Genomic DNA, 14,407 nt, shown 5'->3' on the forward strand with positions numbered 1-14,407 from the left:
ATACACTTCCATGTCTCCATACTGCTGTGTGATGTAACGTCACCTGGTGATTCTACCCATCGTTACTGCAGTCTCCTCCTACCTGCGATACACTTCCATGTCTCCATACTGCTGTGTGATGTAACGTCACCTGGTGATTCTACCCATCGTTACTACAGTCTCCTCCTACCTGCGATACACTTCCATGTCTCCATACTGCTGTGTGATGTAACGTCACCTGGTGATTCTACCCATCGTTACTGCAGTCTCATACCTGCGCTACACTTCCATGTCTCCATACTGCTGTGTGATGGCCCCCTACGCTATACTCCCTGCCCTGCCCCCCTTCATAATACCACTTACCCAGTGTCTGATCACTGCAACCTACTGTACTTCTCTCCCTCTATTCCCTCGTGTGTTCCCCTTCTGGGGCTGGGGATGCAGTGAAGACACCAGCTGTCGGAATTCTGGCAGTTGGAATACCGATGGCACGTATAGCGGTGGGGTTAGGGTGTAGGGGGAGGAGTTTAGGGTTAGGCTGCGGAAAGGAAGGGGTAGGAGATAGTACACTTACCTCTCCCCTGTCAGTATATTATAGATGGGGATGCTGTGTGCCCTGGTGTGACCATTGGCTGGGGGCACAGCGGGTGGAACTACTTAATGCTGTGGGCATCTGATTAGCTGCTTTTCATGTCCTAGCTCCATGTGTCTCTTATCCCGCCTGTTGTAGAGTCACCGGTACCTTCGTGGGTAGGGTGAATAATAAGAATTGAGGACCCTAGATGGCCTCGTAGCGTTGTGTTATGTTCATAGCGTGTGTATCTTATGTGACTGTACCTGTTATGTGTGTGGGGGGATTCTGTTGTACCCCTCAGCTGCCACTTGATTGTGCCCGACAGAGCAATTCAATTGTTGTTCCATTTGGGGGGGGGGGCATAGTTAAGCATGTAGCCTCCTGAGGGGCGGGCTGAAATGTGAGAAAACTTCATGGTTTGGGCACAGCCAGGATTTTAAACGGGTTCAGCTGGTTTGTGCGGCTAATCCCAGAACATGCGGCATGTGCACCGGGGGAGGAACAATTGATGGAATAAATGGATTCTTCCCATAGTGTTGTATTGTGTGGCTCTTCGTGCTGTCTGGGTTTATGTGATGGTATACTGGTGTATTGTGTTCATGGCGTCTGTGAGGTCCTATATAGGTACGGTTACTAGATGTGGATTATCTACAGCGGCAGTATGACCATAACACACAGCACCAGCCGTAGACTGATCAGACGTCACGTTACATGGAGACCGGACAATGCAGACGATGGATTACACCAGCTCAGTATATAAAGCCTTTATTGGAACTGAAGTATGAAAGATTTGCTGCAGCGCTCACAGTTCCCTGTCCCACGCCGCGTCCGTGCGGAGATTGACTTCCACCGGGAAGTGATCACTCACCTCCAGAGCCTGGGAACAAATGACATTATACGGGGATGATTCCTGGTGAGCTTCACTTCCCCAGACTCCACCATCACAGACCAGGTTTTCAGTATATCAATGCTTGAGCAGAGGTGATGTAATTAGTACCTCAGTCAATGCAATGTAACCATCTGAAGTCAAGCAGGGCTAGCCTTACACTGGACTGTGATGGCAGAGTTTGGGAAACTACGTTATGGGACAGTTCTGCTTGAAAATAAAGAATGAATAATAACAGACTATGGCCCTCATTCCGAGTCGTTCGCTCGTTATTTTTCATCGCATCGCAGTGAAAATCCGCTTAGTACGCATGCGCAATATTCGCACTGCGACTGCGCCAAGTAATTTTACAACGAAGAAAGTATTTTTACTTACGGCTTTTTCATCGCTCAGGCGATCGTAGTGTGATTGACAGGAAATGGGTGTTACTGGGCGGAAACAGGCCGTTTTATGGGCGTGTGGGAAAAAACGCTACCGTTTCCGGAAAAAACGCAGGAGTGGCCGGAGAAACGGAGAAGTGACTGGGCGAACGCTGGGTGTGTTTGTGGCGTCAAACCAGGAACGACAAGCACTGAACTGATCGCAGATGCCGAGTAAGTGTGGAGCAACTCTGAAACTGCAAAGAAGTTTGTAATCGCAATATTGCGAATACATCGTTCGCAATTTTAAGAAGCTAAGATTCACTCCCAGTAGGCGGCGGCTTAGCGTGTGTAACTCTGCTAAAATCGCCTTGCGACCGATCAACTCGGAATGAGGGCCTATATACTAATAAAGTGTTCCATCCACACATGCTATCACAGTGACAGCAGGATCGGCTCATAATGGACATTTTAGGGTTAACGAAAAAACAACCCTCAGCGTGCATTTGCTTTGATATGTTTCACCCACTCCACAGTCATTCCTTACAAGATTGTGATCCCTGCCCATCATCCTCCTGCATGGTAGGAGCCAACGTGCAGAGCGGCAGAAAGATGCACACTGTGGGCCTATGGCGCAGGTGTGCAGAGCGGCAGGAAGATGCAAACTGTGGGCCTATGGCGCAGGTGTGCAGAGCGGCAGGAAGATGCAAACTGTGGGCCTATGGCGCAGGTGTGCAGAGCGGCAGGAAGATGCACACTGTGGGCCTATGGTGCAGGTGTGCAGAGCTGTATATAGAAGCACACTGTGGGCCTATGACGCAGGTGTGCAGAGCTGTATATAGAAGCACTCTGTGGGCCTATGATGCAGGTGTGCAGAGCTGTATATAGAAGCACACTGTGGGCCTATGACGCAGGTGTGCAGAGCTGTATAGAGAAGCACACTGTGGGCCTATGACGCAGGTGTGCAGAGCTGTATAGAGAAGCACACTGTGGGCCTATGACGCAGCTGTGCAGAGCTGTATATAGAAGCACACTGTGGGCCTATGGCGCAGGTGTGCAGAGCTGTATAGAGAAGCACACTGTGGGCCTATGGTGCAGGTGTGCAGAGCTGTATACAGAAGCACACTGTGGGCCTATGACGCAGGTGTGCAGAGCTGTATACAGAAGCACACTGTGGGCCTATGACGCAGGTGTGCAGAGCTGTATATAGAAGCACACTGTGGGCCTATGACGCAGGTGTGCAGAGCTGTATATAGAAGCACACTGTGGGCCTATGACGCAGGTGTGCAGAGCTGTATAGAGAAGCACACTGTGGGCCTATGACGCAGGTGTGCAGAGCTGTATAGAGAAGCACACTGTGGGCCTATGGCGCAGGTGTGCAGAGCTGTATATAGAAGCACACTGTGGGCCTATGACGCAGGTGTGCAGAGCTGTATATAGAAGCACACTGTGGGCCTATGGCGCAGGTGTGCAGAGCTGTATAGAGAAGCACACTGTGGGCCTATGACGCAGGTGTGCAGAGCTGTATATAGAAGCACACTGTGGGCCTATGACGCAGGTGTGCAGAGCTGTATAGAGAAGCACGCTGTGGGCCTATGACGCAGGTGTGCAGAGCTGTATAGAGAAGCACACTGTGGGCCTATGGCGCAGGTGTGCAGAGCTGTATAGAGAAGCACGCTGTGGGCCTATGGTGCAGGTGTGCAGAGCTGTATAGAGAAGCACACTGTGGGCCTATGGCGCAGGTGTGCAGAGCTGTATAGAGAAGCACACTGTGGGCCTATGGCGCAGGTGTGCAGAGCTGTATAGAGAAGCACACTGTGGGCCTATGGCGCAGGTGTGCAGAGCTGTATAGAGATGCACACTGTGGGCCTATGACGCAGGTGTGCAGAGCTGTATATAGAAGCACACTGTGGGCCTATGACGCAGGTGTGCAGATCTGTATAGAGAAGCACACTGTGGGTCTATGACGCAGGTGTGCAGAGCTGTATATAGAAGCACACTGTGGGCCTATGACGCAGGTGTGCAGAGCTGTATATAGAAGCACACTGTGGGCCTATGACGCAGGTGTGCAGAGCTGTATAGAGAAGTACACTGTGGGCCTATGGCGCAGGTGTGCAGAGCTGTATAGAGAAGCACACTGAGGGCCTATGACGCAGGTGTGCAGAGCTGTATAGAGAAGTACACTGTGGGCCTATGACGCAGGTGTGCAGAGCTGTATAGAGAAGCACACTGTGGGCCTATGACGCAGGTGTGCAGAGCTGTATAGAGAAGCACACTGTGGGCCTATGGTGCAGGTGTGCAGAGCTGTATAGAGAAGCACACTGTGGGCCTATGACGCAGGTGTGCAGAGCTGTATAGAGAAGCACACTGTGGGCCTATGGTGCAGGTGTGCAGAGCTGTATAGAGAAGCACACTGTGGGCCTATGACGCAGGTGTGCAGAGCTGTATATAGAAGCACACTGTGGGCCTATGACGCAGGTGTGCAGAGCTGTATATAGAAGCACACTGTGGGCCTATGGTGCAGGTGTGCAGAGCTGTATATAGAAGCACACTGTGGGCCTATGACGCAGGTGTGCAGAGCTGTATATAGAAGCACACTGTGGGCCTATGGTGCAGGTGTGCAGAGCTGTATAGAGAAGCACACTGTGGGTCTATGACGCAGGTGTGCAGAGCTGTATAGAGAAGCACACTGTGGGTCTATGACGCAGGTGTGCAGAGCTGTATAGAGAAGCACACTGTGGGCCTATGACGCAGGTGTGCAGAGCTGTATAGAGAAGCACACTGTGGGCCTATGACGCAGGTGTGCAGAGCTGTATATAGAAGCACACTGTGGGCCTATGGCGCAGGTGTGCAGAGCTGTATAGAGAAGCACACTGTGGGTCTATGACGCAGGTGTGCAGAGCTGTATATAGAAGCACACTGTGGGCCTATGACGCAGGTGTGCAGAGCTGTATATAGAAGCACACTGTGGGCCTATGACGCAGGTGTGCAGAGCTGTATAGAGAAGTACACTGTGGGCCTATGACGCAGGTGTGCAGAGCTGTATAGAGAAGCACACTGTGGGCCTATGACGCAGGTGTGCAGAGCTGTATATAGAAGCACACTGTGGGCCTATGACGCAGGTGTGCAGAGCTGTATATAGATGCACACTGTGGGCCTATGACGCAGGTGTGCAGAGCTGTATATAGAAGCACACTGTGGGCCTATGGTGCAGGTATGCAGAGCTGTATAGAGAAGCACACTGTGGGCCTATGACGCAGGTGTGCAGAGCTGTATATAGAAGCACACTGTGGGTCTATGACGCAGGTGTGCAGAGCTGTATAGAGAAGCACACTGTGGGCCTATGGTGCAGGTGTGCAGAGCTGTATATAGAAGCACACTGTGGGCCTATGACGCAGGTGTGCAGAGCTGTATATAGAAGCACACTGTGGGCCTATGACGCAGGTGTGCAGAGCTGTATATAGAAGCACACTGTGGGCCTATGGCGCAGGTGTGCAGAGCTGTATATAGAAGCACACTGTGGGCCTATGGCGCAGGTGTGCAGAGCTGTATATAGAAGCACACTGTGGGCCTATGACGCAGGTGTGCAGAGCTGTATATAGAAGCACACTGTGGGCCTATGACGCAGGTGTGCAGAGCTGTATATAGAAGCACACTGTGGGCCTATGGCGCAGGTGTGCAGAGCTGTATAGAGAAGCACACTGTGGGCCTATGGCGCAGGTGTGCAGAGCTGTATATAGAAGTACACTGTGGGCCTATGACGCAGGTGTGCAGAGCTGTATAGAGAAGCACACTGTGGGCCTATGGTGCAGGTGTGCAGAGCTGTATATAGAAGTACACTGTGGGCCTATGACGCAGGTGTGCAGAGCTGTATACAGAAGCACACTGTGGGCCTATGACGCAGGTGTGCAGAGCTGTATAGAGAAGCACACTGTGGGCCTATGGCGCAGGTGTGCAGAGCTGTATATAGAAGTACACTGTGGGCCTATGGCGCAGGTGTGCAGAGCTGTATATAGAAGCACACTGTGGGCCTATGACGCAGGTGTGCAGAGCTGTATAGAGATGCACACTGTGGGCCTATGACGCAGGTGTGCAGAGCTGTATAGAGAAGCACACTGTGGGCCTATGACGCAGGTGTGCAGAGCTGTATAGAGAAGCACACTGTGGGCCTATGACGCAGGTGTGCAGAGCTGTATAGAGAAGCACACTGTGGGCCTATGATGCAGGTGTGCAGAGCTGTATATAGAAGCACACTGTGGGCCTATGATGCAGGTGTGCAGAGCTGTATATAGAAGCACACTGTGGGCCTATGACGCAGGTGTGCAGAGCTGTATAGAGAAGCACACTGTGGGCCTATGACGCAGGTGTGCAGAGCTGTATATAGAAGCACACTGTGGGCCTATGGTGCAGGTGTGCAGAGCTGTATAGAGAAGCACACTGTGGGCCTATGACGCAGGTGTGCAGAGCTGTATAGAGAAGCACACTGTGGGCCTATGACGCAGGTGTGCAGAGCTGTATATAGAAGCACACTGTGGGCCTATGGCGCAGGTGTGCAGAGCTGTATAGAGAAGCACACTGTGGGCCTATGACGCAGGTGTGCAGAGCTGTATATAGAAGCACACTGTGGGCCTATGACGCAGGTGTGCAGAGCTGTATATAGAAGCACACTGTGGGCCTATGACGCAGGTGTGCAGAGCTGTATATAGAAGCACACTGTGGGCCTATGGTGCAGGTGTGCAGAGCTGTATATAGAAGCACACTGTGGGCCTATGACGCAGGTGTGCAGAGCTGTATATAGAAGCACACTGTGGGCCTATGGTGCAGGTATGCAGAGCTGTATATAGAAGCACACTGTGGGCCTATGACGCAGGTGTGCAGAGCTGTATAGAGTAGCACACTGTGGGTCTATGACGCAGGTGTGCAGAGCTGTATAGAGAAGCACACTGTGGGTCTATGACGCAGGTGTGCAGAGCTGTATAGAGAAGCACACTGTGGGCCTATGGCGCATGTGTGCAGAGCTGTATATAGAAGCACACTGTGGGCCTATGACGCAGGTGTGCAGAGCTGTATAGAGAAGCACACTGTGGGTCTATGACGCAGGTGTGCAGAGCTGTATATAGAAGCACACTGTGGGCCTATGACGCAGGTGTGCAGAGCTGTATATAGAAGCACACTGTGGGCCTATGACGCAGGTGTGCAGAGCTGTATAGAGAAGTACACTGTGGGCCTATGACGCAGGTGTGCAGAGCTGTATAGAGAAGCACACTGTGGGCCTATGACGCAGGTGTGCAGAGCTGTATATAGAAGCACACTGTGGGCCTATGACGCAGGTGTGCAGAGCTGTATATAGATGCACACTGTGGGCCTATGACGCAGGTGTGCAGAGCTGTATATAGAAGCACACTGTGGGCCTATGGTGCAGGTATGCAGAGCTGTATATAGAAGCACACTGTGGGCCTATGACGCAGGTGTGCAGAGCTGTATATAGAAGCACACTGTGGGTCTATGACGCAGGTGTGCAGAGCTGTATAGAGAAGCACACTGTGGGCCTATGGTGCAGGTGTGCAGAGCTGTATATAGAAGCACACTGTGGGCCTATGACGCAGGTGTGCAGAGCTGTATATAGAAGCACACTGTGGGCCTATGACGCAGGTGTGCAGAGCTGTATATAGAAGCACACTGTGGGCCTATGGCGCAGGTGTGCAGAGCTGTATATAGAAGCACACTGTGGGCCTATGACGCAGGTGTGCAGAGCTGTATAGAGAAGCACTCTGTGGGCCTATGATGCAGGTGTGCAGAGCTGTATAGAGAAGCACACTGTGGGCCTATGACGCAGGTGTGCAGTGCTGTATATAGAAGCACACTGTGGGCCTATGACGCAGGTGTGCAGAGCTGTATATAGAAGCACACTGTGGGCCTATGACGCAGGTGTGCAGAGCTGTATATAGAAGCACACTGTGGGCCTATGGCGCAGGTGTGCAGAGCTGTATAGAGAAGCACACTGTGGGCCTATGGCGCAGGTGTGCAGAGCTGTATATAGAAGTACACTGTGGGCCTATGACGCAGGTGTGCAGAGCTGTATAGAGAAGCACACTGTGGGCCTATGGTGCAGGTGTGCAGAGCTGTATATAGAAGTACACTGTGGGCCTATGACGCAGGTGTGCAGAGCTGTATATAGAAGTACACTGTGGGCCTATGGCGCAGGTGTGCAGAGCTGTATAGAGAAGCACACTGTGGGCCTATGACGCAGGTGTGCAGAGCTGTATAGAGATGCACACTGTGGGCCTATGACGCAGGTGTGCAGAGCTGTATAGAGAAGCACACTGTGGGCCTATGACGCAGGTGTGCAGAGCTGTATAGAGAAGCACACTGTGGGCCTATGACGCAGGTGTGCAGAGCTGTATAGAGAAGCACACTGTGGGCCTATGACGCAGGTGTGCAGAGCTGTATAGAGAAGCACACTGTGGGCCTATGACGCAGGTGTGCAGAGCTGTATAGAGAAGCACACTGTGGGCCTATGGCGCAGGTGTGCAGAGCTGTATATAGAAGTACACTGTGGGCCTATGGCGCAGGTGTGCAGAGCTGTATAGAGAAGCACACTGTGGGCCTATGACGCAGGTGTGCAGAGCTGTATAGAGATGCACACTGTGGGCCTATGACGCAGGTGTGCAGAGCTGTATAGAGAAGCACACTGTGGGCCTATGACGCAGGTGTGCAGAGCTGTATAGAGAAGCACACTGTGGGCCTATGACGCAGGTGTGCAGAGCTGTATAGAGAAGCACACTGTGGGCCTATGATGCAGGTGTGCAGAGCTGTATAGAGAAGCACACTGTGGGCCTATGATGCAGGTGTGCAGAGCTGTATATAGAAGCACACTGTGGGCCTATGACGCAGGTGTGCAGAGCTGTATAGAGAAGCACACTGTGGGCCTATGACGCAGGTGTGCAGAGCTGTATATAGAAGCACACTGTGGGCCTATGGTGCAGGTGTGCAGAGCTGTATAGAGAAGCACACTGTGGGCCTATGACGCAAGTGTGCAGAGCTGTATAGAGAAGCACACTGTGGGCCTATGACGCAGGTGTGCAGAGCTGTATATAGAAGCACACTGTGGGCCTATGGCGCAGGTGTGCAGAGCTGTATAGAGAAGCACACTGTGGGCCTATGACGCAGGTGTGCAGAGCTGTATATAGAAGCACACTGTGGGCCTATGACGCAGGTGTGCAGAGCTGTATACAGAAGCACACTGTGGGCCTATGACGCAGGTGTGCAGAGCTGTATAGAGAAGCACACTGTGGGCCTATGGCGCAGGTGTGCAGAGCTGTATAGAGAAGCACACTGTGGGCCTATGACGCAGGTGTGCAGAGCTGTATAGAGAAGCACACTGTGGGCCTATGACGCAGGTGTGCAGAGCTGTATAGAGAAGCACACTGTGGGCCTATGGTGCAGGTGTGCAGAGCTGTATATAGAAGCACACTGTGGGCCTATGGTGCAGGTGTGCAGAGCTGTATATAGAAGTACACTGTGGGCCTATGACGCAGGTGTGCAGAGCTGTATATAGAAGCACACTGTGGGCCTATGATGCAGGTGTGCAGAGCTGTATATAGAAGCACACTGTGGGCCTATGACGCAGGTGTGCAGAGCTGTATAGAGAAGCACACTGTGGGCCTATGATGCAGGTGTGCAGAGCTGTATATAGAAGCACACTGTGGGCCTATGACGCAGGTGTGCAGAGCTGTATAGAGAAGCACACTGTGGGCCTATGGCGCAGGTGTGCAGAGCTGTATATAGAAGCACACTGTGGGCCTATGACGCAGGTGTGCAGAGCTGTATATAGAAGCACACTGTGGGCCTATGGCGCAGGTGTGCAGAGCTGTATAGAGAAGCACACTGTGGGCCTATGACGCAGATGTGCAGAGCTGTATATAGAAGCACACTGTGGGCCTATGACGCAGGTGTGCAGAGCTGTATATAGAAGCACACTGTGGGCCTATGACGCAGGTGTGCAGAGCTGTATATAGAAGCACACTGTGGGCCTATGACGCAGGTGTGCAGAGCTGTATAGAGAAGCACACTGTGGGCCTATGACGCAGGTGTGCAGAGCTGTATATAGAAGCACACTGTGGGCCTATGACGCAGGTGTGCAGAGCTGTATATAGAAGCACACTGTGGGCCTATGGCGCAGGTGTGCAGAGCTGTATATAGAAGCACACTGTGGGCCTATGACGCAGGTGTGCAGAGCTGTATAGAGAAGCACACTGTGGGCCTATGACGCAGGTGTGCAGAGCTGTATATAGAAGCACACTGTGGGCCTATGACGCAGGTGTGCAGAGCTGTATAGAGAAGCACACTGTGGGCCTATGACGCAGGTGTGCAGAGCTGTATAGAAAAGCACACTGTGGGCCTATGACGCAGGTGTGCAGAGCTGTATAGAAAAGCACACTGTGGGCCTATGACGCAGGTGTGCAGAGCTGTATAGAGAAGCACACTGTGGGCCTATGACGCAGGTGTGCAGAGCTGTATAGAGAAGCACACTGTGGGCCTATGACGCAGGTGTGCAGAGCTGTATAGAGAAGCACACTGTGGGCCTATGACGCAGGTGTGCAGAGCTGTATAGAGAAGCACACTGTGGGCCTATGACGCAGGTGTGCAGAGCTGTATAGAAAAGCACACTGTGGGCCTATGACGCAGGTGTGCAGAGCTGTATAGAGAAGCACACTGTGGGCCTATGACGCAGGTGTGCAGAGCTGTATAGAGAAGCACACTGTGGGCCTATGACGCAGGTGTGCAGAGCTGTATAGAGAAGCACACTGTGGGCCTATGACGCAGGTGTGCAGAGCTGTATAGAGAAGCACACTGTGGGCCTATGGCGCAGGTGTGCAGAGCTGTATATAGAAGCACACTGTGGGCCTATGACGCAGGTGTGCAGAGCTGTATAGAGAAGCACACTGTGGGCCTATGGCGCAGGTGTGCAGAGCTGTATATAGAAGCACACTGTGGGCCTATGACGCAGGTGTGCAGAGCTGTATAGAGAAGCACACTGTGGGCCTATGATGCAGGTGTGCAGAGCTGTATATAGAAGCACACTGTGGGCCTATGGCGCAGGTGTGCAGAGCTGTATATAGAAGCACTCTGTGGGCCTATGATGCAGGTGTGCAGAGCTGTATATAGAAGCACACTGTGGGCCTATGACGCAGGTGTGCAGAGCTGTATAGAGAAGCACACTGTGGGCCTATGACGCAGGTGTGCAGAGCTGTATATAGAAGTACACTGTGGGCCTATGGCGCAGGTGTGCAGAGCTGTATAGAGAAGCACACTGTGGGCCTATGGTGCAGGTGTGCAGAGCTGTATAGAGAAGCACACTGTGGGCCTATGACGCAGGTGTGCAGAGCTGTATAGAGAAGCACACTGTGGGCCTATGACGCAGGTGTGCAGAGCTGTATATAGAAGCACACTGTGGGCCTATGGTGCAGGTGTGCAGAGCTGTATATAGAAGCACACTGTGGGCCTATGACGCAGGTGTGCAGAGCTGTATAGAGAAGCACACTGTGGGCCTATGACGCAGGTGTGCAGAGCTGTATATAGAAGCACACTGTGGGCCTATGACGCAGGTGTGCAGAGCTGTATAGAGAAGCACACTGTGGGCCTATGACGCAGGTGTGCAGAGCTGTATAGAGAAGCACACTGTGGGCCTATGACGCAGGTGTGCAGAGCTGTATATAGAAGCACACTGTGGGCCTATGACGCAGGTGTGCAGAGCTGTATATAGAAGCACACTGTGGGCCTATGATGCAGGTGTGCAGAGCTGTATTAAGAAGCACACTGTGGGCCTATGACGCAGGTGTGCAGAGCTGTATAGAGAAGCACACTGTGGGCCTATGACGCAGGTGTGCAGAGCTGTATATAGAAGCACACTGTGGGCCTATGGTGCAGGTGTGCAGAGCTGTATAGAGAAGCACACTGTGGGCCTATGACGCAGGTGTGCAGAGCTGTATATAGAAGCACACTGTGGGCCTATGGTGCAGGTGTGCAGAGCTGTATAGAGAAGCACACTGTGGGCCTATGACGCAGGTGTGCAGAGCTGTATATAGAAGCACACTGTGGGCCTATGGTGCAGGTGTGCAGAGCTGTATAGAGAAGCACACTGTGGGCCTATGACGCAGGTGTGCAGAGCTGTATATAGAAGCACACTGTGGGCCTATGGTGCAGGTGTGCAGAGCTGTATAGAGAAGCACACTGTGGGCCTATGACGCAGGTGTGCAGAGCTGTATATAGAAGCACACTGTGGGCCTATGACGCAGGTGTGCAGAGCTGTATATAGAAGCACACTGTGGGCCTATGACGCAGGTGTGCAGAGCTGTATATAGAAGCACACTGTGGGCCTATGACGCAGGTGTGCAGAGCTGTATAGAGAAGCATACTGTGGGCCTATGAAGCAGGTGTGCAGATATAAGGACAGTGGGACATGGACTGCGTATTGCACGTTATTATCCTTTGCTGGCTGGGATCAGATCTGATTAATAAAATAAGATAAAGAAAAAGCGCTCTCCCCTATCTCACTCTCCTTTCTCTCTCCCTCCCCTCTTACCCTCCTCTCTCTCCCTCACCCTCTTCTCTCTCTCCCTCCCTCCCCCTCTCTCTCCCTCCTCTCTCTCTCCCTCCCTCCCCGTCTCTCTCCCTCCTCTCTCTCTCCCTCCCCCCCCTCTCTCTCCCTCTCCCTCCTCTCGCCCTCCCTCCCTCCTCTCTCCCTCCTCTCTCTCTCCCTCCTCTCTCTCTCCCTCCCCCTCTCTCTCCCTCCTCTCTCTCTCTCCCTCCCTTCCCCTCTCCCTCCTCTCGCCCTCCTCTCCCTCCCCCTCTCTCACCCTCACCCTCTTCTCTCTCCTCTCTCTCTCCCTCTCCTTTCTCTCTCCCTCCCCCTCTCTCTCCCTCCTCTCTCTCTCCCTCTCCTTTCTCTCTCCCTCCCCCTCTTCTCTCTCTCCCTCCCTCCCCCTCTCTCTCCCTCCTCTCTCTCTCCCTCTCCTTTCTCTCTCCCTCCCCCTCTTCTCTCTCTCCCTCCCTCCCCCTCTCTCTCCCTCCTCTCTCTCTCTCTCCCTCCCCCTCTCTCTCCCTCCTCTCTCTTTCCCTCTCCTTTCTCTCTCCCTCCCCCTCATCTCTCTCTCTCCCTCCCTCCCCCTCTCTCCCTCCTCTCTCCCTCCCTCCCCCTCTCTCTCCCTCTTCTCTCTCTCCCTCCTCTCTCTCTCCCTCCCCCCCTCTCTCTCCCTCGCCCTCCTCTCCCTCCCTCCTCTCTCTCCCTCCCCCTCGCTCCCTCCTCTCTCTTTCCCTCCCCTTCTCTCTCCCTCCCCTCTTACCCTCTTCCCTCCCTCCCTCCCCCTCTCTCTCTCCCTCCTCTCTCTCCCTGCCCCTCTCTCACCCTCTTCACTCTCTCTCACTCCCTGACCCTCCTCTCTCTCCCTCCTCTCTCTCTCCCTCCTCTCACTCTCCTCTCTCTCTCCCTCCGCTCTTACCCTCCTCTCTCACCTTCCTCTCTCCCTCCCACTCTCTCTCACCCTCCTCTCTCTCTCCCTCTCCCTCTCTCTCACCCTCCTCTCTCCCTCCTCTCTCCCTCCCCCTCTCTCACCCTCCTCTCTCCCTCCCCCTCTCTCTCACCCTCCTCTCTCTCCCTCCCCTTACCCTCCTCTCACCTTCCTCTCTCTCTCCCTCCCCCTCTCTCTCACCCTCCTCTCTCTCCCTCCCCCTCTCTCACCCTCCTCTCTCTCACCCTCCTCTCCCTCTCTCTCCCTCCCCCTCTCACCCTCCTCTCTCTCTCTCTCTCTCCCTCCCCCTCTCTCACCCTCCTCTCTCTCTCCCCCTCCTCTCTCTCCCTCCTCTCTCTCTCTCTCCCTCCCCCTATCTCCCTCCTCTCACCCTCCTCTCTCTCCTCTCACCCTCCTCTCACCCTCCTCTCTCCCTCCCTCCCCTCTCTCTCCTTCTCTCCCTCCCCCTCTCTCCTTCCCTCCCTCCCCCTCTCACCCTCTTCTCTCTCTCCCTCCCCCTCTCTCTCTCACCCTCCTCTCTCTTTCACCCTCCTCTATCTCTCTCTCTACCTCCCTCCTCTCTCCCTCCCATCTTACCCTCCTCTCTCACCTTCCTCTCTCTCTCCCTCCCCCTCTCTCTCACCCTCCTCTCTCTCTCCCTCCCCCTCTCTCTCACCCTCTCTCTCTCTCCCTCTCCTTTCTCTCTCCCTCCCCCTCATCTCTCTCTCTCCCTCCCTCCCCCTCTCTCCCTCCTCTCTCCCTCCCTCCCCCTCTCTCTCCCTCTTCTCTCTCTCCCTCCTCTCTCTCTCCCTCCCCCCCTCTCTCTCCCTCTCCCTCCTCTCCCTCCCTCCTCTCTCTCCCTCCCCCTCGCTCCCTCCTCTCTCTTTCCCTCCCCTTCTCTCTCCCTCCCCTCTTACCCTCTTCCCTCCCTCCCTCCCCCTCTCTCTCTCCCTCCTCTCTCTCCCTGCCCCTCTCTCACCCTCTTCACTCTCTCTCACTCCCTGACCCTCCTCTCTCTCCCTCCTCTCTCTCTCCCTCCTCTCACTCTCCTCTCTCTCTCCCTCCGCTCTTACCCTCCTCTCTCACCTTCCTCTCTCCC

General features: G+C 53.8%; 1 protein-coding gene across 1 annotated transcript in view; it reads right to left on the minus strand.

Annotated features, from left to right (window-relative positions):
* Window positions 1–1,319: 1,319 nt before the first annotated feature.
* The window catches only part of LOC134948036 (deoxyribonuclease gamma-like), a 47,108-nt gene continuing 34,020 nt past the window's right edge, over window positions 1,320–14,407 (minus strand). The window contains exon 8 of the mRNA XM_063935795.1: window positions 1,320–1,430. Within this exon, the coding sequence (XP_063791865.1) occupies window positions 1,356–1,430 (75 nt within the window). The 3' untranslated portion in view covers window positions 1,320–1,355. The remainder of the gene's footprint in view (window positions 1,431–14,407) is intronic.

The sequence above is a fragment of the Pseudophryne corroboree genome, chromosome 8 (assembly GCF_028390025.1).
Source record: "Pseudophryne corroboree isolate aPseCor3 chromosome 8, aPseCor3.hap2, whole genome shotgun sequence".
NCBI lineage: Eukaryota > Metazoa > Chordata > Amphibia > Anura > Myobatrachidae > Pseudophryne > Pseudophryne corroboree.